This window comes from Tympanuchus pallidicinctus, unplaced genomic scaffold, assembly GCF_026119805.1.
Source record: "Tympanuchus pallidicinctus isolate F22 unplaced genomic scaffold, pur_lepc_1.0 scaffold4, whole genome shotgun sequence".
Classification (NCBI taxonomy): domain Eukaryota; kingdom Metazoa; phylum Chordata; class Aves; order Galliformes; family Phasianidae; genus Tympanuchus; species Tympanuchus pallidicinctus.
This window is the reverse complement of record NW_026294758.1, coordinates 19,680,774-19,704,493: the sequence shown is the minus strand read 5'-3', so window position 1 is coordinate 19,704,493 and position 23,720 is coordinate 19,680,774. Positions and strand designations below refer to the sequence as shown.

Here is a 23,720-nt window from a genome sequence, read left to right as displayed (position 1 = left end):
CTTTGCAGAGATGACCCAGTGCCGCTCTGCCTGAGCCACCTTCTGTTGAACAGCTGTGCCCATGGGGAGCAGGTGTGTTTTAATTTCCACCCTGAAAAGCCACTGCCCTTGAAGTGCATGGCGTTTGCTCCATGCTGCCAAAACCAAGGAGTCCTCCTTCCCTACACCAAAAGCATTTCATGAAGCCACGCCTTTGACAATACGATGCAAAATAAAAACAAGGCTCGTTATTAATTTAATGTTTCTCTGTTACATTTCCTTACGTAACTGATCCTTCACCCTATGGCAGCAGCAAAAGGTGACAGATGGCAAACTTCTGGCAGAGGGGCGCAGAGAGCTGAAAAACTAGGAAAGGCAAGTCTGCATTTCTCTAGAGTACACATGGCAACCTCTAGCAACTTGTACTCCCAGCTTGGACCCCCTTGGTTGCTGGCAAAACAAAGCAAAAGCAACACGAGCAGCAAAAGGTGCTTCGCGAGCAGAAGGCTGAACACCAGTTGCTTCTTGGTACAACAGCGCAGGAAAGAGGGAAGGAAGGAAGCTAGCATTCGAGGCTCGGGGAGCCAGGACAGAGAACATAGGGGAAAGGCCTTACAGAGGCAAAGAGCAGAGGCAGCGCACCCAGACTACAGGCGCACAGCCGGGGAGAGAAGCCGCACCCGCTGGCGGAGCTCGCGGCTCCCAGCCGTGCCGGGGCCGTGCGGGGGCGCGAGGGTCGCGGGGCCCCGCGGGAGCGGCCCGACCCTCCCCCTCCCCGTCGCCTGTGCCCGGGCCAGCGGTGGCCACGCCCCGTGGCGCGCGCCAATGGGCGTGGGGGCTCATTTGCATATTTGCATATTGGCGGGGACTTAAGGGGCCAGGAGAGAGAGAGAGGCGGTGGCGGCGGCAGCGGTGGCAGCAGTGAGGGTGGTTTGCCTACAGGTTTTGGAGAGGGCCGTTGCTGCGGGTTTGTCCCGGAGCGACTCAGTTCTTCGTGGGTTTTTCTTTTGTTGTTGTTCTTTTTTCTCTTTACTTACAGTCGTGTAAAGTTTTAGAACTTGTATACTCTTTTCGTTGTTTGATTGCTTGCTAACCCCTCACACTGAAACTTTTCCGCCGCGGCACAGCGCATGGAGCGAGGACGCGGGATGGGGAAAACGGCGTTGCTGGTTGTGCTCTGCCTCTGCGTGCGCGGGGCCGCCGGCTCAGATCCCGGTGAGTGCCAGTGCGGCGCGGGGCGGGGGCGGTCCCCGGCGGAGCCGGAGCGTGCGAGGGGCGGAGCAGGGCGGGGAGCAGCAGTGGGGCTCCCTCTTCGCTTTGGATGCTCTGGGGCGCGGGTGGTGAGGAAAGCTCTGCGGGGCTGCAGCTCGCAGTCCTGCTGGTTAGTGGGGTGGGGAAGGAACGAGGGGACTCGCATCCCCTTAGGGAAGTACTGGAGCGGCTTCGCGGTTCGGACATCTGGGATCTGCTTGTCTTTTTCTTTTTTTTTTTTTTTTTTTTCTTTCTTTCTTTTTTTACTCAGAGCGAGGTGGATTCTAAGAGTCCTTTGCTAGAGGCAGGCGGGCCCAGCCGTACCATCACGACTGGCATCTGGAGCCCTGTCTTGAGTCCCGGCTTACCAGGGCTCCCAGTCTGCGGTGTGTAAGACAAGGCTGAATGTCATCAATGTCATAATAATGCATTTGGTCAGCAGTTAGTCCCATTAACGTAACAAAATCCGTTAGGGAAAAAAAGAGGAGTGGATGTCTCCAATATGTATCGATGCACACCTATAATGTCTACATTTTTGTGTAGGCACTCTGCAGAACAGAGAAAGTAGCACGTGTGCCTGTTGATCACTACACTGCTGGGTGTTTCCTAATACTCTCTGGTTAAAGCATAACATGATTACAGCTTTAGCAAGCAATGAGTCTGATTTTGTTACACTACAACTCTTCAAATTTATGTTAGTGGTGCTGTGTCGTGGTGTTACTACCTTAGACACTGTGTGGCAGACAAGTGCATCCTTTAATAGTCCACATATTTAAAAGTTTCCCAAAACTGCTGGGTGAAGCTCAGGTGTAGTATGTGAGCTGTTGCTTTTTCACAGCAGATGCCTTTATCTCCACATGTATGAGGAAACTGGAGGGAACTGCTCACAAGAAAGAGGATGGGGTGCGAGGGCACAGTCAAAAGAATGTATTCTCATTTTGAATCCAGACTTGTGCCATTAAAGGCAATCAAAAGCGGTTTTCATCGCAGTACCCAAGTTTCATATGCTAAAATAGCTCTTCCCAGAGCAGGCTTTCATCCCTCTAGGAACTGATTTGTCATATACTTAATGATGGCATTATTTCTCCATAGGAACAAACTGTGAAAACAGGTTGTGTGGTTATCCTAAAATTGTGTAAGCCTTCAGCCTGACACTTTCTTTGACACCATGGTAAAAAGATGTTTAGGAACCATGGAAAATGCATGATGCAGCCCACCAGGAATCTAGAGTATTTAGTAAACAACATGGAAAAAGATACTGTAGGTGAAGATATCATTGGTGTTCCAGGAAAAGATAATACACTGCTCGGAGCACGTGCTGATCTCTATTTTTACCAGTGTAAATCAGGAGTCTGGGATTACAACATTTTTTAATGCTGTTGTGCGATGTGAGCTGTTGGTTTTTGCTGTGGCCATGTTTGGGGAAGAGCTGAGGGCAGCTGTGGTGTGTCCTCTGCAGAGTAGATGACCTTCTGAGATGGCTTAGGGCTGAGGATCTTGTGCATCACCATGTGCTGTGGGCGTACCATGGGCGTACTCCTGAGGAAGTTCACTGGAACCTCTTTGTGCAGGAAGCACTTGCATGCTGTGGCTTTCTCATGCATTCTTTCCTCTGTATTACTGTACAGTCTGGCAGTGATTGTGTTTTATTGTCTTGGGCTAATTCCAGATATCCCAGAGGAGCTGATGGATGGCAGGATCTTTGCTGCTGGATTGAGTTACAAGCCTCCCAGCTGCAGCTGAGTAAGCATACATTTGGTAGGGAGCTCCTCAGCGAGTTGCAGCACCCATGTGCACAGTGCAGCAGCCGCAGCATGCCTTCACCCTGCCAAGCTGCAGGGCTGGGCTATGTGAGGCACCTGCTCTGAGCTGTCCAGAAGTGTTCTCCTTCCTCTGGGAAGCGAGGGGAGAACTTAACCTCAGGACTCTGCTGTCTGGAAAGCTGAGACTTCTTTCACAGTAAGGTTAAACTGTAACCTTACTGAAAGGAAAGGTTTTGACAGATTACAGTGCGGTAGTTTGCTTGCAGTTTATAGTGTAGATCTGGTGAAGCAATCATGCTTCCTGTTGTATAGCCTCTTAATTACAGCTGACCATCAGTTTGCCTCAGAGCTCACTTAGGAGTTCAGTGTAACTGGTGGATGTTTTGTCCTGATGCTGGTTATCAGCAGGAGGATGAGTTACTCTGTTTAATTCCAACAGGTTATGTAAATGTTTAATGTTATGTGCAGATGTTTGCCTTTGTGTGTGTGGACTTGTGTTTGCACAGGCTAGCAGTATAACTTCTGATGATCTTTGCACCTAGCTAATAGTACTCCAATTTCTGTGTACATAATGCCAGGATATTGTTTACCAAAGATTCCCATGTAAACCGTTATTGGAATTGCACTGATTCTTGCACATGTAATACTGTGTATTTGGCATCCTGCACCTGATGCTGGCTGTTTGAGTTTTAGATTCATATTCCAGATCCTGTCATTTCTTCAAAATTCACTATCTTCACCAATCAGATCATTGATGGTTTCCTTTGTTCAAAACAATTGCCAGGCTGTTGTTGGCTTCTCATGAAGGAAATTTGAATTTGGATCTCTTATTAGTGAGTAAACTTGTGTTTTTATTGAGTCAGAATGTTTAAGACTTTGGGATGCTTTCAGAGTTGACAGGAGTCATGGGCTGAATGGAATTTGACAAATTGCAAGGCCAAGTCAGTGAAATGAGGTTTAAGCAGAAAAATGAGATTACCAACTTCTAGTTACTAGCTTTTTATTATTTTTTTATTTATTATTTATTAGTTTTTCTGCACTTATGAGTTCTAAAATATCCTTTATACCTTGATGTAAACAGCAGCTTTTTTACAAGATGAAAACAGATTTTTGTAAGGGAAAGTTAAGAAAAGTATTGGAGTAGGTTAAAATGGAGCTTGGCAGCATTGCTCTAAGTGAAGCCAGCTTCACTCTTAAACAGGTGGCTTAATTCTTAATTTTGCTCCCTTTCCAGTTCCCTAAAGAGGTAGAAAACCCTTCCTGGGCACTGCTGTGGGCTTATGGTCAGTAAGGTGACCTGAAAGCTTCATTTCGTAATGGGGGCTTGTTTTTGTTACTGTGCACCTGGAAGTTCTTGCGACACAGCACTTGCCTTTATACCCCTGCAGAACTGAGCCTGAGAAAGTGTGATTTCTAGCAAAAGCATAGATTTGTTTCATCTACTAATTTTAACCTCCAGCTCTGTTCCTCATCGATGCCTCATCTAGAAATAGAGTTGCAGTCTCATCCAAAAAATGACTTCAATATCTCAGTAAGAATAGTCATAGATTTCTTCATTTAACTTCTACCATCTACATTATGTAAAACTTTGATGCAAATTCCATTAAATTCCTGTTCACTTGTCAGAAAAATGTGGAAGGCTCTGCATTTCAGATGTTCCTTGGTTTAACTAACTCAAGTTGAAACACATCATTAACAAAACTGTGGTATGTGTGTGTTGTCTGTCTGCATTTCTTTGGCTTTGTATAAGACTGCCTTGTATAAGACCTTTGTATAAGACTGCCCTTTGTATAAGACCCACTGTCACAATGTTTGGCCAACTCAGATAGGATGTGATTAAAGAGACTTCTTTTTCTTGTTGATTTAAAGCAAGGTCAGTAACAAAAGTCCATGTATGACAGTTTGGTTCTTAGTCTTTTAATATGAGTGAGTTGTACTTTGAAGTACAAAAATTGAAATAGTAAATGCTTGCTTTCCAGAGTAATCTGCTTTGTAGCCATGATTTTACATTATTTCAGTCTTTATTGAGGGCAGAATGCACTGTAAGTATGCATCTGTTATTATGTACATGCCTCTGTACTGTATTTCTAAAATTTAATACACCGCAGGTGGGAAATGAGGCAGTGCTGCAACACAGAATGAGGAACAAAGTGATCTTGTTCTGACATCCAAACAGAATTTTCAGTGCCAAACTTGGGCAGCTCTTGAGGATGGCTTCTGATTAGTGTCATTGAGAAGTCAGTAACAAACTCAACAACATGCACTTGCCTCATCCAGATGGTATCTTGCTGCCTGGATTTGAACATGTGTGAATGCTGCACGCCATTATATTTCTTCTGAGCAGAATGGATGTTGCAGTAATTTCTGACTTTCTAAATCCTCCCACAGCATAGTGAGGTGAGGTACATGTTGTGTTGCAATTTTGTTTTCACAGAAGCTTATTTCTAGAAAAGATGCATTCTGAACCTAAGTGCAGATTCTGGCATATGTTTGTAATTGAGAACACGCTGCACAATGGGATTTGGATTTAATTTGGGTTTTTGTTGATTATCAGATATGTTTAATTCAGAAAGGAAATGATTTCCAAATATGAAGGGAAGCACTATTAACTAGAGAGCAGGTGGACTATTATTGTTTGCCTTCCTGTGTGGAACAGGAAGACACATAATTGAAAGTCCTTGCCTCGTTGCCTTAGATTTGGAAGCTGTTCCTGGTCTTTCAGGGTTTTACTGTTTTGCTGCTGAGTGAAAAATTATAGCTGATACTTAACCAATCGGTTTTCACATCTTTTTTTTATTTATGATCTCTTTGTTGTAAGAAAATGAATTTTGAGTCAGTGGAAACAACTAGAAGTGGACAACTGCTGAGAAAACCAGCACTTGAATTGGTAGATTGCTTGTTTTCTATGGGCAAAGTCTGATCTTCAACACTATATGAATCATTCTGCGTACTGGGAGTAAAATGTTTCTCCTGAGCCACATCCTTTCTTTAGGAGGAAGGGGGCCGACGGTGTAATTATGTGGGATTAGCTGGCCAGCCTAGCACAGCCAAGGTCAAAAGTAAAGCTGAGCTCTGCCTCTGTTCAGCGACCATCTCCTGCTAGCTTCTTTGTGCGCACTTTGCTTTCATCAAGTGTGCAGGAATGCAGGCAGCATTAAGCAATTGGTTTTAGGTGACTGCAGTCCCTCCAAGGCTTGAATCATTTGCTGCCAGCCAGTATGCTGTCTCATCCACCTCTTGCTGCAGGGCTTGCTTAGACCTTGACTTCTGTGGCCTTCCAAGGACAGCAGGATCCTCACAGACTTTGTACAACTACCCAAGGGCTGAGTGAGGTCAGGTAGGAATCTGCATGCCCTTGAATGAGAAGACCAGAAAACAAATTTTAGAAACAATGATCGTTTTTTCTGCACATTGAAGCACAATTTCATGGAGACAGAGAGATGCACCAGATTTAGGAAGAACTTTTTCTTCAGTGCGCAGAAGAAGAGCTTTGGCATGCCTAGCCTGGGGTCCTCACCATGCTACTGGACGTTTCCTGGTGGCTTGGAACCATTTGTGTGTGTGTAGGAGTTTGTGAGAGCTTTGTGGTCACGATGCCAGGAAACAGCACTGAGAAGGATGGAGCTGGCCAGAGTTCAGCTGCACTTGGAAAACAGGCCGTCAATATTTGCTAAAAGCAAGTTGCCAGAGTTTGGCCTGGCTTCAGGAAAGCACTGGGTTTTAAGCCCACAGTTAATGACAGGGTCAGCTGGCTATAGAGGTGTGTAAATGTTGAATCAGACCTAAAAGGAGGATTCATTTACCTTTCCTCTCAGACGGAGGAAGAAGTGAGCAGGAAGCTTAAGGTCACTTTTCTTCCTTGACAGGAACAAAACGATAACTTTTTTTAATTTTTTGGGTCTGGAAGTTGGAGGAAGTTCTGAGATGTGGTCCTTTGAGACCACCGCATGTTTTCTTACTGCCAGTACGTGATATTTTTTTTTCTCCCTCCAAATGGATTCAAAATAGTTCCAGGGAAAGAAAGACTTTTTTTTTTTCCCCCTCAAGTGTTGTTCATGAGATGACTTTTTTTTAAAATATATTAAAAAAAAAAAAACTGCCTCCAAAATGCAGGCTTGTGCATTCTTGATTTAGTTTTCTTAGCACATCTGATACCTACTATTAACCCTTTGTTGGTAAAATAGCTATGTTTTATAAGATTTGGACTTTGCAGCTCTTATTTTTAGTGAGCTGTGACTAGTATGTCCTAAAAGAAGCCATGGCAAAGAAGTGATATTTGTGATGAAGTTAGAAGATGTGCTGTCAAAATATATGATAGTATGGTGAGAAACTTGCTGCTCTCCTGCAGTACTGTGACTCCTAAAAGGAATTTATGCAGCTAATGGGCAGCTGGGCAGATTCTCACTGCATTAGCAGTGATTTTGGAGAATGAGTGATTTTTCACCCTTTGGTTTCCCTTTTACGTGGCTGCTGAGGGAAATGAAAACAGCATGTTCCATTTCTTGTCTGTTCCTAATCTCTCTCCAGCTTCATAAACTGTGACTTCTGTTTGTCCTAATACTTCTAAACCAGTGCTCTGTGTTTATTATGATCTTGTCCAGCAGAAGCTGAGATGAATTTTGAGGGGATTGAGAGCAAGTTTTCCTTAAGAACACCTGCAGAGCCTGATGAGGATGTCTGCTACCTGGTTCCTGGGCAGACGGACAGCTTGGCACAGTGCAACTTCAACCATACCAGTAAAACCTTTGTGGTGATCCATGGGTGGACGGTAAGGAGGAAAGGGTGGCACGTCCCTTTTTGTTGCACCCCTGATACTCTGTTAGATCCTTTGGTGTCTGTGTGCCACGCATACTATCAAGGTCTCCCTTTTTTGTCTTTTAAATCATCACAACATAACAGGTGACAGGAATGTATGAAAGCTGGGTCCCAAAGCTGGTGGATGCTCTGTACAAGAGGGAACCTGATTCAAATGTTATAGTTGTGGACTGGCTGGTTCGAGCTCAGCAGCACTACCCAGTGTCTGCTGCTTACACGAAGCTGGTGGGAAAGGATGTTGCTATGTTTATTGACTGGATGGAGGTAAGACATGTAGTCATGTGTGTCTCACATGTAATCTTCCAGGGGACAACAATGCAACAGTTTTATCTTCATGCCACTGATGCAGCAGACATAAAGAGTTAATTGTCATCTTTTGCATAGACTGAATTAAGCTGTGGCAGACAGTGTGTTCAGCTGGTCTGGTAAAATCCCAGCTTTAATCTAAAAACTGTCCCTTTGACAAGGAGGCCTTTTATACTACAGCCCAGAGATTTATTCACCTTGTGGTCTGTGGAGTCCTGTGGATCCACAGAAAATTTCTGAAGGCTCTGTGAGAGGTAGCTATGAAAGACAGGTTCCTACATATTATATAGCAGCCACCACTTGGCAAACTGTTAGAAGTGTGACTTGCCTTTGGGAAGTATTTATTTTGGTGACCCAAAAGCTGGGAGGAAAGGATGGCTGAAAACACTGTCTATAATACAGAGATACAGAGCCTTAGATGTTCTGTCCGTAATTCTGCATTTTTCTCTATATAAGTTTTTTTTTTTTTGCATTAAGACAGTAAACTCAAGCAAGCTTATATAGAGCAAGGTTATGTCAACTGTATTTAGTGGCTTTTTTTTTTGTTGTTATTTGTGGCCCAAAGAGAAATCGCGGTTTGTATAAAATATTTTCCTTTTTTATCCGATGCGGTCCTGTTTGATATCAAACTTTAAATGAAGTTCTCCTCTGCAGGAGAAGTTCAATTACCCTCTCAATAATGTCCACTTGCTGGGATACAGTCTGGGTGCTCATGCTGCTGGGATTGCTGGGAGTCTAACCAAGAAGAAGGTGAACAGAATTACTGGTAAGAAAGCCTGTGGTCATAGAGTGGAAAGTCCTCTCTTTGTACTGAAATATTACCAGAATAATTGTCGCTTGTTGTGTGTACTTAGGTTATGGGTTCATTCCACATTGAATCAGAATCTGATATTTTTGTAGCAGAGGTGGAAAAGGCTCATAAAAGATCAACACAGGGTAGGAGTGAGTGAGAAGCCTTGCTCTGCTTATGCGCAAGAAATGAGTAAGTAGGTGGATTTATCAGCCATGAAGAAACTAGCTTGGGGGAATGGGATTGTGAGGAAGATCTCTTTTGCAGCTGCAGAACTTCAGGTAGTTGTCTTCATGCAGATGGTCATCCCTTGCAGATGCTAGGATCCTGCTCAGGAAGAGCAGGAGGTCAATCTGCCTGCAGTGGTTGCAGTACCTGCAGAGCTCATTGTTGAGGGAAGCTATACATGCAAGAGGTCCGTGTAAGTTCAAAAGGGAACTGGATAAATGTTCTGAAGAAATCTGGTGTGGGTCACTGAAAAATAAGTGCCTTGTAAAAGGCAGCTCAAATAATCTCGAAAAATAATATTGGGAAGAGTTTTTGGAAGGGTAAGGAAGTACACTTATGCTTGATCTGCTCACATGCATTACTTAGACGTCTAGTTTGAGTCATTTTCATAATTTTGGAGGCTGAATTGTATACTAGATAAGGTAGTGTGCTGTGGCATGACTGGTTTACAGCCCGGTGCCTTGAGCTCTTCGTTGCCTCAGCACTAATCTCAGTGAGAAAGGAAGTGCCAATGTCAGCAAATGGGCCTATGAAAATCACTTGTCTGGTTTCTTTGTTTCCAAGGTAGCTTCAGGGCTACATTCAGGGCAGAGCCCAGCTCCCTTCTTCCTAGTATCAAGGGCCTTTTCAGCAAGATCCACTGTCATCTCAAATCCATGGGGATGCTGCAGGGTGGCCTAGATAGCAGTAGCTTGAGGGAGGACTGATTCCTGAGAAGCAGCGGATTACATCAGGTGGCCAGAGCATTTTTTCCTCTACCCTTCCTTCCTCTCAGCCTCCTGTTTTTGTTTTTTTTTTTTGTTTCACTGAGGTTGCCAAATCACTCAAACACCAGTGGCCCTCACAGTTGTCCTTTGGTGTCCAGGATGGACTTCTTCCTGGGAAACAGCATTGCCATTAAGCAGAGGAAATGATGGAATGTAGTCCCTGAAGCTTTCACAGCAGTGGGAGGCAGCTCACAGTATGTTCAGCTGATTTGGGTGGGCAGAGCTGGGTGCAGGAAATAGAGCTGTCCCCACAAGACATATATCAGCCATCTCTTAAGTAGTTTGTGTGGATGCAAGAGATGGCACTGTAACAAAACCCGTTTGTGCGTGCCTTATGAATGGGAGTTCTTGCTCGCTGGCAGAGTGGATCTGGTTGTTTTTTTCTTTTCTATGTCAAGCTGCAGCATTACTGACACTATTATGTGTCACTCCCCTTAGGTGTGCAGACAGTGAAGCTCTCATTTACATTTCCCAGTTTCCCTAGTAGAGAGCAGCAAGATGCTTTCCATTCTTCATATGCTTCAAATAGAAATTAACAGTTTCTTTGTTTCTTGACAAGAGGGGGAAGCACCAAGGAAAATATTTACTAGCATTTCTCTGTCCACTGGAAACACTACAGCTGTGGAGAAGTTATCTGTGCTTCTTTGTATGTGTTTACATATACCTTATGTTTGAAATAGTGACAGCGTGTAGAGGCAGTGTATTTAGTTCTCCTGCTTACATGGTGTTACTTAAATGACTGCACTGTAATGTCTTCAGTGATGCCATATGAGTAGTCCAGTGCGATGCGGTACCTAAGTTTGGCATTTTCTGCCATTGCCAGTGTTTTGACAGATAGTCATCTCAGTTATTCTTTGTGGTTTGCAATAAAGGTCTGGATCCTGCTGGTCCCACCTTTGAGTATGCTGACGCCCCTATCCGCCTCTCCCCGGACGATGCTGACTTTGTGGATGTTCTGCACACGTACACTCGAGGCTCTCCAGATCGCAGCATTGGGATTCAGAAACCTGTTGGACACATCGATATCTACCCTAATGGTGGAGGTTTCCAGCCAGGCTGCAACTTGGGAGAAGCTCTCCGCCTGATTGCTGAAAAAGGCTTTTCAGGTGAGGCTGCTCTGAAACAAACAGTACAACATCTCAAGGGAGATCTGTATCCATATCTCTGCTTTGGATGACTGAGGTTTTCTCCTTTAAGTGCTTTCGAAACTCTTAGTATAAAGCCCAGCTAGTGTTTCTTGCTTGTTTATGTCACTGCTTACGGTTTTTTGTGTGCATACATATTCTATATATTTTTTTTTTTCTTTGAAGATGTGGATCAGCTGGTGAAGTGCTCTCATGAGCGATCCATCCATCTCTTTATTGACTCGCTCCTCTATGAAGAGAAGCCCAGCATGGCCTATCGCTGCAACACAAAAGAGGCCTTTGAGAAGGGCCTCTGCCTAAGCTGCCGGAAGAACCGTTGCAACAACTTGGGTTATAAGGTCAACAGAGTGAGAACAAAGAGAAACACCAAAATGTACTTGAAGACCCGCGCTCAGATGCCCTACAAAGGTAGGTTCTGCAGCTTACTGGTAAGCATTGTGCTGCTTTTGTTCAGCTGTGAACCAGGGTGGGCACATACAGTCGTTAAGATTGATAAAGATCCCTAAGATAATGAAGTCCAGCTACTACCTTATAATCACCATGCACACTGAACCATGCTGCAACTGGGTAGTGTTGCTGCATTGATGCCTATAGTGAGCAGGAGTCAAGCTTGACTGCATTTAGCTTACCTGCAAGCTAAAGTTCAGAATTAGAAAATAATGTCATCTTATTCAAGATGTGGTGGTGGAGTTACAATACAACATGAAGGGTTTTCTGGAAGAAACTTCTAAGTGACAGAATGAAAGCAAGATTTACTCTGCACTCCAGACAGTGACTCAATTTGGAACAACTGAATCTCAATTTTTTTCATTATTTTCATCCAGTTGAATTTTTCCTGCTGCTGGGAAAATAATCAGAAGAGTTTAGCCTGATGAGTAATGATTTAAAGATGTGCAGCCACCAGACTTGTCAGATTCTCATACTGTTTTTGCCAGAGGAGCACCACTCCCATGTTAAAAACTCACAGCAGTTCTTGTCTTCCATTGCCACTGTGGTAGGCCTACAATGGACATTGTAGAAAGAACTAGATGGCTTTCAGCTAGCAAAATAACTGCAAGTTGGACTTTTTTTTTTTTTTTTTTTTTAACTTATTTTCTCTGTAGCTTTGACTGTGCCATGTGGTGTGTTTATTGCTGTGTGCATTGTGTGATGAAGCAGCAATCACAAGGACATTCTGGTTTAGAATATGTTTCTGAACGCTGTTCTGGAATAACTTCAACAACAGTGTTTTGTTGGCCTTTAAGTCTTAATCTGTGGTGTCAGAAGGCTGAATTCTCTGCACCAAAACTCCTGTATTAGGAGGACATAGCTCTTTTGCTTCATATAAAGGGTTGCAAATATTGTGCGCTGTCCTAAATGCCCACAGAGCTTGGTTTAATGATATTTATGTATACTATCATAGGATGTGTGCAGGGCTTTTTGTGTATTTGTCACTTGCCGTCTTTTCAGAGCTTGAGAAGTTGTTTTTTTTTTTTTTTTTTCATAATGACCTCTTCTTTTGTGTTTTTCCAGTCTTCCATTATCAGGTCAAGATACATTTCTTCGGAAAGACCAGTGTGACCAAGGTAGACCAGCCATTCCTGATCTCTCTGTATGGCACTCTAGATGAGAGTGAGAACATTGCTTTCACACTGTGAGTAGCTACAAAAAACATCTATGCACTACTTAGTCTAGCCTAAATCAGTTAAAAGCCCCACTGAAGTACTCAGGGTTCTAGCTCCAGCTCCAGATGCTTATCTTAGAGAGTCCCAGAATCAAGTTTGATCAAGTAGATGCATTATTTGTCCACTGGAAAAAGCTAATGGTCTAAGCTCTGTAGACACCATTCCTTATAAGAGATCTGAAACATGGATGTGAGAAAGTCAGCAATAGGTTAGACCAGTAAGAATTTTTGTAGTGTGGATTTTTTTTCCCATCTTCCTTTCTGAATGTTTGTAATGTTCCACCTGTGTTAAAGCTCCTTCCAAACTAGATTGTGACCTAGAATTAATTGTTAGATGTCCTCAAGGTGGAAGCTGAGGGAGACATGTTTCCAAAGCTCTGCTAAGAAGCATAAATCAGTGCTTTCATGCTGTGTATGTAGGCTGGAAGGGAATGGGGCTGGGAAGCACCAAAGTGTGTTTTCTCTACAAGGAAATGCTTTACCAAAACTGTTCCTGGCTGGTTCTTGTCTGACAAAACCCTGAGAAACACCAGCAATGGAGAAGATACCTCTCGCATGGTTATCTGCTCCAGGATTTATTGTAGCTTCCAGCAGAAACTTTTCCAAGAGTTTCTGCAAAATCATCAGGTATCTATCTTGTTCCATCCACTGGAATTATGGAGAGTTTTCTTTCTCCCCCTCTGAAGTACAAGAGGCCTTGGTTTTATTTTCTCTTCAGGTTTTTCTGTCCTTTAGATTAGAAAGCTACTATCCTTCTAATTTTTCTATAGCTTACTTAAGACTTTTAGCTTTTCTGGCTCTTAAGACTTCTTCGATATATCTATCTATCTATCTTATCTATCTATCTATCTATCTATCTATATATATATATATATATTTTTTTTTTTCTCTGATTCCTTACAGGCCTGAAGTCTCTTCCAACAAGACCTTCTCCTTCCTGATCTACACCGAAGTGGACATTGGTGACCTGCTTATGCTAAAGCTGCAGTGGGAGAAAGATACTTTCTTCAGCTGGTCAGACTGGTGGACTCCATTTGCATTCACCATCCAGAGAGTCAGAGTGAAGTCAGGCGAAACTCAGAAAAAGTAACTTGCTTTGATTGCCTTGAATTGTACTTGCTAGTGTTTCCTTATTCCTAGTATCACACAGGGCGGGACAAAACATGGAAAACAGTTACAAATGAATGCAGCACTGATAGTCAAGACTCCTGCAGCGGCAAACCTGCATTTATTTCAGCCAGGTTCAGCTGTTTTCTTTCACTAGGATCTGCAGTCTGTAATTTCACTCCCACAGGATTCATTTGCATCCTTCTGCTCACTTGCCTCAGATTGCTTGCAGTATGTAACAGAGGATCTCCATGAGTGAGCAGCTCTGATCACATTTGCAGTTCTTTTCCTCCTTTCATTTGCTCGATGCTTGTACAGGTTTTCTTTCAAAGACACAGCTTTCGGAAAGGTTTCTAAAAAGTGCATTTGCTTGGGAGATGGTAAGTTGGGTTTTCTTGGGAGTTGAGGTTAGCTGAGTGGCTGGGTGGAAGCATAAACACATAAATATTGCAGGATATTGCTAATACATGAATGCTAGAACAGCACTTAGTTGAATCAGTACTGCTTTCACCTGAATCTTTTGAAGTATTTAGATTCATTAGATGTGCTTTTGAAGTGTTTAGATTAATTAGATGTGAGATGTTAGCAAAAAATATATCTGGAACAGAGAATATGCATATCCTGTGTAGTGTCATGAATAGCATGTTACTCCTTTAAATAAACAAGGCTGTCCCTTTATCAAAAAGCAGTTATCAGAACTGAACAAATACAGGGGTTGGGAAAGTACTGATAAATGGAAAAGCAACTGCTTAGGTTTGCTGGAATTGGCAACTGACTCAGTGCAAATATTGAAGAGAGCAAGGCTTTCTTCCAAGATCATTAACCTGGAGGAAAAAGTCATATGACTGTAGTAAATAAAGAAGGTATAGAAGGTTGTGGTAGAGCTCTGCTCTCTTACCCTAAAGATTTTTATGCAGAAGACTAATGAAACTTAGGCTATGGTTTGAAATCTGTATCTGATGTGTTTTCCCAGTTTTTCTTGCATAGAGATTCTTTGACAATCTTTTCTAACAATTTTCTGCCAGTGATTCTCACAGGCTTGTAAAGTAGTAGTACCCACTCGGTTGTGTGAATACTGCTGTTTGACGTACTGTTTCTACAATTAAAATAGGATGATCTGAATGTCCAGTATTTCTTTAACAGGGTGGTATTCTGTTCTCGAGATGGCAGCTCACGTCTTGGTAAAGGAGAAGAGGCAGCAATATTTGTGAAGTGCCTCGAGCAGCCCGTCAGCAGGAAGAGGGGAGGGTAAGAGTGAGCTTTATTGTCTTAAGGCCATGGGGGGATTTCATACAACTTTCAAGATTTGGCCGATCTCTGCACTCATCTAAAAAATTCAGAAGCATCCCAGCTCAATCTAACCCAAGGCAGCTTTAGGCAGCTTAAAACCCCCAGCTGTCATTCTCTACTGACCTTCTCCTTGTGTGGCTGTTAGCACATCTGCAAAGCAAGTGCAAGTCACTATCTCTCATGCTCTTACAGCAGCCAAAGGGGATTTACAGACCAAATACTAAGACAGAGGAAAGCTTTCCTCTATGTCTGAAGATGTCTGAGATTCACCACTAATGCAGGGATGTCCAGGCATCTGCACTCAGTCAGTGTTGAGCCCTTTCATCTCAGCCAATTGCAGATCTGGAGGCTGGTACAAAGCAAAGCAGACACATGCAAGTGCATTATTCTTTTTTGATTAGTAACTTCTCTGACCTAGATTAAACTTTCCGCTTTGAAGCCAATTTTCTTTGGACTTTGTCCACTAAAGTTTGAACTGAAGAAGTGGTTATATTTATTTTAGTGCAGTTGCTTTGAGTGAAAGGTCTCATGGGGACTTTTGTAGACTGAGATCTGAAGCACGTGTGTGGATCTCACTCCAGGTCAATGACCTGGTGAGCCCTTGAGAGAGGTGTGTCTTTGTCACACACTTGTAAAATCCAGCAGTGGCCAAGAAAAGCCCAAACGCACAACTCTCCTTCTAAGTAATAGTTGTAAAACCTAAGCTTCAATAAGACAAATGAAATAAGCACCTCATGTCCTCCTCTTTAACAAATCTGTATTTTATTTTTTTCTTTCCACAGTGCCAAGAAAGCCTCTAAAGAAAATTCTGCACATGAGTCTGCTTAAAAAGTGGCAAGAATGAGAATTTCCACACTGGGGAGGAGGAGGGAGCCTGTTCATCACTGTGAAGTGGATGTTCAGATCTGAATATATAGAAATATTTATCTGCTGCTGGCTTTTTTGACTGCTATATCTAGCTATATTAGGAGGCTTCTTGTAAGGAAGTCTCAGCGTACAAAGTTACTAACCATAAAGTTACGTTATCTGAATAGTTAAAAACAAAGAAACCCCTGCAACAACTTGCCAAAGGCTTGAGTGTTAGGAAGGAATAAGTAATTTTGCTTAATTGTGGTGCCTTGTGACAGTTTCTTGATGTCAGCTCCTTTTTATCAGTTTTGTAATATTTATTGAAAAGACACAAAGCTTCTGTACCTGGTCTCTTTTTAGTGTTCTTTGTTTCCAATATTTTTACAGAAATCTCCTGGAACTGCAGATCTTTTTTCTTTTTTTTTTTTTTTTTTTTTTTTTTGTTGTTGTTGTTGTTGTTGTTACTGTTGTTGTTCTCCTGGCCTTGCTAACTGAATTTTCAGACAGTTCAGCAGCTAGAATTCATTGTCTTCAAGTGTGTGTTTGGCAAGTGAGTAGTTTTCTCATGGAAAAAATGCCCTTGTGTGTAAAGCTATAAAGAGATGTCAGGGACTGGTTCAATATGGGGATGAATCTTTTGGGTTGTGGTTATGAATGTGGTTTAATGGGTGTAGATGCCAATGCTTTTTAGCAATAATTATAGTCTGTTAAGATATGTAATCCCATGCAGTTTATCCTGGAATAAATAGCAATAGGAGAAGACAGCAACACCAGTGTCCTCTGCAGACATTCAACTTTTCATTCATGCTTTCATCCCTCAAGAAAGGAGTCATCTAACTTCCATCACTAAAAAAACAGCAATGGAATTAAGCTACAAAGAAATGCAGAGAATGGATATATATATATATATATATATAATGGATATATATATATATATATATATATCCATTATATATATAAATGCATATATATATATGCATTTACTTCCATCTGAGATACCAAAACTAAGAGCATCAGTGCTGTTTAAAGCTGAATGTCAGTCACTCAGCAGACTGGCAGCAGTATCCAGTCTCTGGTGCAACTGAAACCAGTTGACAGGTGACAAATATACTCCTGCTTCCCTGTGCTGGAATTGTGACTTCCAGTGACCAGCCTCTGTGCTCGGCTGTGATAGAATGGTACATACTAGGAGTTGCTTGGTTTTCTGATCCGAGGTGGAATTCAGCAGGGAGCAGGAGCTGTGACACTTAAAGGAGCCTGATTTTGTGATGCACAAAAATGAATGCTCTGAAAAACACTTAAATTAGATATGCTGTGAGTCGCCAAAAATAGATGTATTGAAGGCTTTTTGCTTTTCCTTTCTTTAAGTAATGCAAAGCTTTTCTTAGCTTGGAAAAAAAAAAAAAAAAAAAAAAAAAAAAACAACCAAAAACAATAGCCTTTAGCTTTCTAGGCAATAAACAAAAAACTGGGGAGGTAGAAGTGTTTGAAGGTAGGCATTTGGAGAAGTGTGAGAATGTGAGCTATTGGTGCTGGTTTTCAGTCTTTGTCCACATGTGCAAGACAAAATGTGGAGGCTCCAAGATCCTATATTTGATATAAAACCAACAGAAATACATGTATGTGCACAGTTGTTTTCTTCCTAGCCATGGCTGCTAGTATATATGGGGATAAAAGTTTTAAACAGTGCAATACGTTGGAATATTAATAACTCCAAAACTGCTTACATTTGATTTCCTCACTATGGCAGAGATAGGATGAGTCACTGAGGGTGGGGCTGAGAATTGAGCCACTGCTTTTGGGGCCTCTAAAAATAAATACAATGATACATTCTCTCTAGACTTGACATTCTGTTGCAGTTTTCTCTTTAAGAGTGAAAGCTCTCTGGAAATGAAAGTTGTGTAAACAGGTATGCCTTTAATACAGGATCTAATACAAACACATACGGAACTTGGATTCAAAATAATGAAGGTTCTTTTACATGGGGACACATGATTTAGCCTTGAATGTTATTTATTAGCTGTAAATACCATATTTATGTGTTTAAAGATAGTTTGTATATATTGCTGAAGTTGCTGAGAGTCTTTACATTTATACAGTTGTGTGGTATTCATCCTGTATATAGCTTACAGAGAGATTTTTATTAACAAACCATTTACACTGCATTATTTCTGGTGTGGTTAATAAGCTTTTAAGAAAAGAAAGCTCCTCAGTTTTGTACAAAACGGAGACCTGTGGTTTTAATAAAATTCTCAAACTGGTGCCAAACTACTCACTAGTTTCATTTTGATGAAATAGTCTACTGTATGTCCATATGTGAAGTCCATAGCCTTTTACTTGGATTCTGAGATAAGAAGATGGGGATAATTGTTTTTTTAATACAAGTTCAGATTTTTTTTTTTTTTTTTGCTTTTTTTTTTTTTTTTTTTTTTGCATTTTTATGCTCTCATTTCCCAAGAGGTAGCGTCACAAGTCAAGATACTGAAGAATCTCTGCATGCCTGTGGGTGTTGCTCACAAGTAAAGCAGTGAGGCAGCTGGAGTTTGAGGTTTCCAAGTTTCATGCCATTCTAAAACAGCCTTTACTTTAAAAAAATATGAATTATTTTTGTGTGGAAACAAATAGCTGAACTATGCTTCTGCACTTTCCTGTACCTGAATGGGAATGTGCTGTACTTTTCATGCTTCTGACCCTGTGTGTATAGGGATCAGCAATACATCCTGACACCAACACTTTCCAAAGAGAATAACAGTGAAAAATCATTTTGACATGCACTCGTGTGCCCAGCTAAGATCAGGACTGGTTGTGACCAGAGCAATTTTACTTGCGTGGGCTCCAGCAACCACAATTACCCTGTGATGCAAAGTGGGGTTGTAGCAAGGCTCTTTGAAGGGGAGCAGTAGAACTGGTGGGGGGGGAGGGGGTCATAGCAGCCTGCATATTTGGGACATTATTAAGAGTAATTAGAGAGTCCCTAACTTGGTTTCAAACAGCTCTTCACCAGGACTAGAATTTGCTCCTACTTCAAGCAGAGGGTAAGTATGTCATGGAAAAGGGGTGGGAACAAAGACGAAGGTTGAATGGGAAAAAGGAAGTGGGAATACAGAAATACCCTGGGAAAATGAATGAGAGAGGGAACAGAGGCAAGGGAGGAACCCAAATGCAGCAGGGGAATGAATGGGAGTGTTTTAAGGGCACTAGCTCCCATGTGTCAGATGGTAGGTTAGGTGACTGAAAAGACTCTTTGTAAGTCAGGCCTGTATATAATATCTACCTATCTATATATACACACTTACTGCTTTATCTGCAGTAATAACATTATGGTAGTATTCTTTTAAAGCCCACAGTAACAGCAATAAGCACATTAATAGGTAAAGCAGAAAATTCGTTTTCTGTGGAGGAAAAAAAGGTACAGGAACCCCCTGGATGCTTGCAGCTGTACTTGGGAGTATAACTCTAGTGTTCTGCTCTGAGATGCCCAGCTGCATCAGGGAAGGTGACGGTCCCTGGGGTTACTGCTGTTCATGGCAGTGAGTACAGCTTTTGGAGGGAGTTATGCAGGACAGACGAGCACCATCTCTCTCACCAGTTAGTGCCATGAACAAGCAGAAAAAGCTATACTAGTCTGGAAAGAAACTGTAACAAAGAAAATTCCAGTTACCACATCTACAAGGCAAAGAGATCCTGAACAAAGCCTGGAATTTACTCCTACATACTTAATTTTGAGGAATTTTTGGAATCCAACAATGAAAGTGCTGTCTCTTGGTGTCTCCATGCTTAGTTAGCAGTGTGGCAAATAGTTGCTTTTTCTCCTGTGCCAGAGCACCACACTCTTCAGCGGTGTCTGAAATGTGCACATGCTTTCATGTCAACGAGTACTCAGTTTAAAAAGTAGATTGCAGGGTGTACGGCTTCCTGAATTGCAGCTTACCATCTCAAGTCATAGAATCACAACAGAATGGCTTGGATTGACTGGGCCCTTAAAAGTTCTCCCAATCCTAATCCCCTTCTGTAGGCAGGGCTGCCCCTCACCAGCTGAGGCTGCCCAGGGACCCCAACCAACCCGGCCTTGAGCACCTCCAGGGATGGGGCACCACAGCTTCTCTGGGCAGCTCTGCCAGGGTCTCACCACCCTCTGTGTAATGAATTTCCTAACATCCAACCTAAATCTCCACTCTTTTAGTTTAAAGCCATTCCTCTTTTCCTTTATCAGACTGCGTAAGGAGTTGGTCTCCCTCCTGCTTATATGCTCTGTTTCGGTACTGGAAGGCTGTAGTGAGGTCTTCCTGAAGCTTTCTCTTTACCAAGCTGAACAAGTCCAGCTCCCTCAGCCTTTCTTCATAGGAGAGGTGCTCCAGCCTTCTGAGCATCTTCATGGCCTCCTTTGGACCCGCTCCAACTACTCCGATTCCTCCTTGTGCTGATGGTACAGATCTGGATGCAGCACTACGGGCATGAGGAGCAGAGAGGGACAATCCCTTCCTTCTCCCTGCTTCTACCTCTCTGTTTGATGCAGTGCATCGGATGCTGTTGGCTTTTTGGGCTGCAAGCACACACCACTGGCTCATGCACAGCTTTTCATGCACCACAACTCCTAAATCCAAGAAGAGTTCCTGTAAGAGTTCCTCTGGTTCCACTATAGTGCTCTTGAGAGAGCACTCAACTAATCTACCAGTGAGAAAACTACTCCTTTTCCACATTTATGAAATGCATGGTTGATCCTGGACTTCTGTGAGCTTTGACGTGGAGACATGCATAAATGATCAACACATTTTTTATCCATTACAAACTGTAATACAAGCTTTGGAATACACTTTTCTCCTTCCAGGCAGTTGTGTGGCTGTTTTTTTTTAATGTGTTGTGAACGAAACATCAGAAGCTTGCTGCTTTGGATGAGCAAAACATTGCAAATGTGTTGTTTCTAGAGTTGAAGTAGAACTGAAATAGGCATTGAAATCAATTTTTCAATAAAATACAAGAATTAAAGAAGCTGTATTGTTTTCCTTTTTGCTAGCAATAAGGCAGCTATTAGTGCAGTGCTATCCATATTCTGAACACAGCAAAATCAAAATCTACATGTCCAAGGGGACCAATCGAACTGCCATCAAGTCATCATGCAGGAAGTCAATTACCAGTTTCTCTTGCTGTCCCTTTCCAGAAAAGTCTAATGGCCAGATGTCATTTATAGCAGGTCTGGAAAGTCACCAGTTTGTGCATAAACAAATAAAGGGATTAGCATTCTCTGGTGAAGGAGAACAAGGAAATGAGAAAAGGAAGGGAAGGGAACCATTTGGCAGAACATCCCATGTAGAGCTTGACTCAACAATGCCTCTACATCCGTATGTGGTGCTATCTCTGCTCAGCAATGCTCAGGGTGCTTTCCTAAATCGTTTCAAGCTAGCTCAGCCAGAACAATGCATCAACATAAGAAAAGCAGATGCTAAACAGGGCCCACTCTGGGTGTAGCAGGTGTTAGCATGTGGGTGCTGTTATGTCCAGTGACGTAATCTCCCAGCCATTCATGTCTGATAAACACAGTGTTCTTCACTGCAGGGCCTTCCCGTGGGAAGTAACCCGATATCGTTTGACGTGGTTCTTGCCAATGACTGTGGAGAGTTTCTGTTGTTGTTCATCACCCCACCGTGTCAAAGCACCTGGTGAACAGTGAGATAGGCTGGCTGGCCATGTGTCTGTCCTCAAAAGCGCCAGGAAGTCAGGACAAGTCTTCTGCTGCCCCACCTACCAGAGGCTTTTTTTAACTCACAATTAGGTTTAAACCTAGAATACTCCAAGTAATGAAACAAGGACACTCCCAAACAGAGAGTACTGCCAGCGTTAGCCTTGCTTCTTCATATGTAGAAGCAGTTTGTGGAAATTGGGAGCAGCAGGAACAGATTCTGATGCAAGAACAGGTTGAAAGAAGGTTAAAAATGGCCACACTTTTTTTCAAAAGAAAAAGAAAAGATTCAAAAGAAAGGTTTCCTTGTTGCTGCTGTCAGATACTTGGGCTTTGTTGAAGCCCTTGTTTCCGTTCCACAGCATAGCATGTTTTGGGGCTGCTGCCATACAAGGCTCCCTTAATCCTTGGGATTAAAAACCTCTTCCATGGTTGATGCTGGATCTGAGGAGAGGGCTACCAGCTCTGTGTTTCCGATGAAGATGCTGACTGCCCTTACAGTGTGAAGCCTGATCCAACTCCCACAGTCTGAGAAAAGTCTTTTTTCTGACTATGAATCACACACAGAATCACAGAATAGTTTGGGTTGGGAGGGACCTTGAGGATCATGAACCTCCAACCTCCCTCTGTCACAGACAGGGCCACCAATCTCCCCATTTAATACTAGACCAGTCTGCCCAAGGCCCCCATCCAATCTGGCCTCAAACACCTCCAGGGACGGGGCATCCACAGCCTATCTGATAGCCTGTTCCAGTACCTCACCACTCTCATAGTAAAGAGCTTGACTTCATGGGCTCTTGAGTACCTATCTAACACCTGGAGTGATACCTTAGTTTTAAAATGATATAGCAGCTCAAATTTTCCTGTGGTTCTTTCAAGGTGGCTACCAAAATGAGTATACGTAATGTTGGGCCGTGCCCTGCTCCAGTGGTAGGTTAAATATTGGCTGTGGTTGACTTCCCACAGATTTTCTCAGTATCTCTTGGTCTATACAGTCTTGAAAATTAACGGGATACTTGAGCAAAACAGCATAATTGCAGTGCTGCAAGTAGCACTCAATTGAAAAATAAATAAATAAATAAATGAGAGAGAGAAAAAAAAACTGGTGCTTAATACCCCACTTAACATCTAGGAGCTCTCGTAGAAGGGCATGAGAGACTTAAAAGATGCCAAGCAAGGACTACAGTTTGCCTTGAACTCCTTGCTGGCAAGCCAGACATTCCCATAAGGAACAGAAGCCTTCTCAGGGATGCTGTCATTTCACTCCAGCTCTCTGCTCTGTGTTCCTAGGCATGATCACAGTGATTTTTGAACTCCTTACTGCTATCAAGCTGCAGAATAAGATGTAGTATGGCTGGAGCATATGGTTTCCTGATCCTGAACCTGCCAGGTGACTTGTCTAAAGTCTAAATTTTGGAGCACTATCTTACATGACAGTGCCCATTTTGAGAGTAATAACAGAAGAAAAAAGAAAAGGGAAAAAAAAAAAGCACGGAAAAAAGAAAGACAAAAAGTACCCAAGAAGGGGCAAGAGGGAAGGAATCTTCAGTGTTGCAGCAGGCTGCACCGTACTGCACTGTGAAATCAGTGAAATCAGCCATGCTAAAACTAATACAGCAAAGCTATTTAGCATAGATTTTAAATACACATTCTCCTGACATCAAGAAAATGGAAGCGTGCGCCTGAGGTTAAGTACACAATTAGGTGCTTTACTGCACTTTATTGTGTTATCTCTACTAAAAACATTTAGTCCATAAAAACAAATCCTAAAGAAGGGTGATAATGATATATCAAGACCCATAACAGAAAAATAACCAGATAATAGAACAAAGAGCAAGATATAAATAAAGGTTGAAAAGTAGAAGTACATATTCAGCTTGTTAGTTACTAAGGAAGAGGAATAAATTAAGAGGAAGAGTAAAAGTAAAGAAGAGTTCTGCCTTAGCAAATTATTCCACCCAGAACACCCACCCACATATTCTTGAATGTAATTGAGCTATTATTTATATATGACTAATTTTTTCCCCTTTTTAAAATGTATTTATAACCAGACACAAAATTAAGCCAAAATTTCTTGTTTATCTTGGCAA

At 42.4% G+C, this 23,720-nt stretch overlaps 1 protein-coding gene across 3 annotated transcripts; it reads left to right on the top strand.

The window, feature by feature from the left end:
- The first annotated feature begins 863 nt into the window (after positions 1 to 863).
- On the top strand, positions 864 to 16,721 carry LPL (lipoprotein lipase). Of its 3 annotated transcripts, none has more exons than XM_052700392.1 (10): positions 864 to 1,194; positions 7,598 to 7,761; positions 7,893 to 8,072; positions 8,769 to 8,880; positions 10,772 to 11,005; positions 11,210 to 11,452; positions 12,557 to 12,677; positions 13,611 to 13,793; positions 14,958 to 15,062; positions 15,887 to 16,721. In XM_052700392.1, exons 1-10 carry the CDS (start codon positions 1,110 to 1,112, stop codon positions 15,930 to 15,932), a joined length of 1,473 nt encoding a protein of 490 aa, XP_052556352.1. In that variant the 5' UTR covers positions 864 to 1,109; the 3' UTR covers positions 15,933 to 16,721. The 3 variants fall into 3 exon arrangements, with proteins under 3 accessions (XP_052556352.1, XP_052556351.1, XP_052556353.1); XM_052700391.1 differs by having other exon boundaries at positions 7,595 to 7,761; XM_052700393.1 differs by lacking the exon at positions 864 to 1,194 and adding an exon at positions 2,685 to 2,973.
- The last annotated feature ends 6,999 nt before the right edge of the window (positions 16,722 to 23,720 follow it).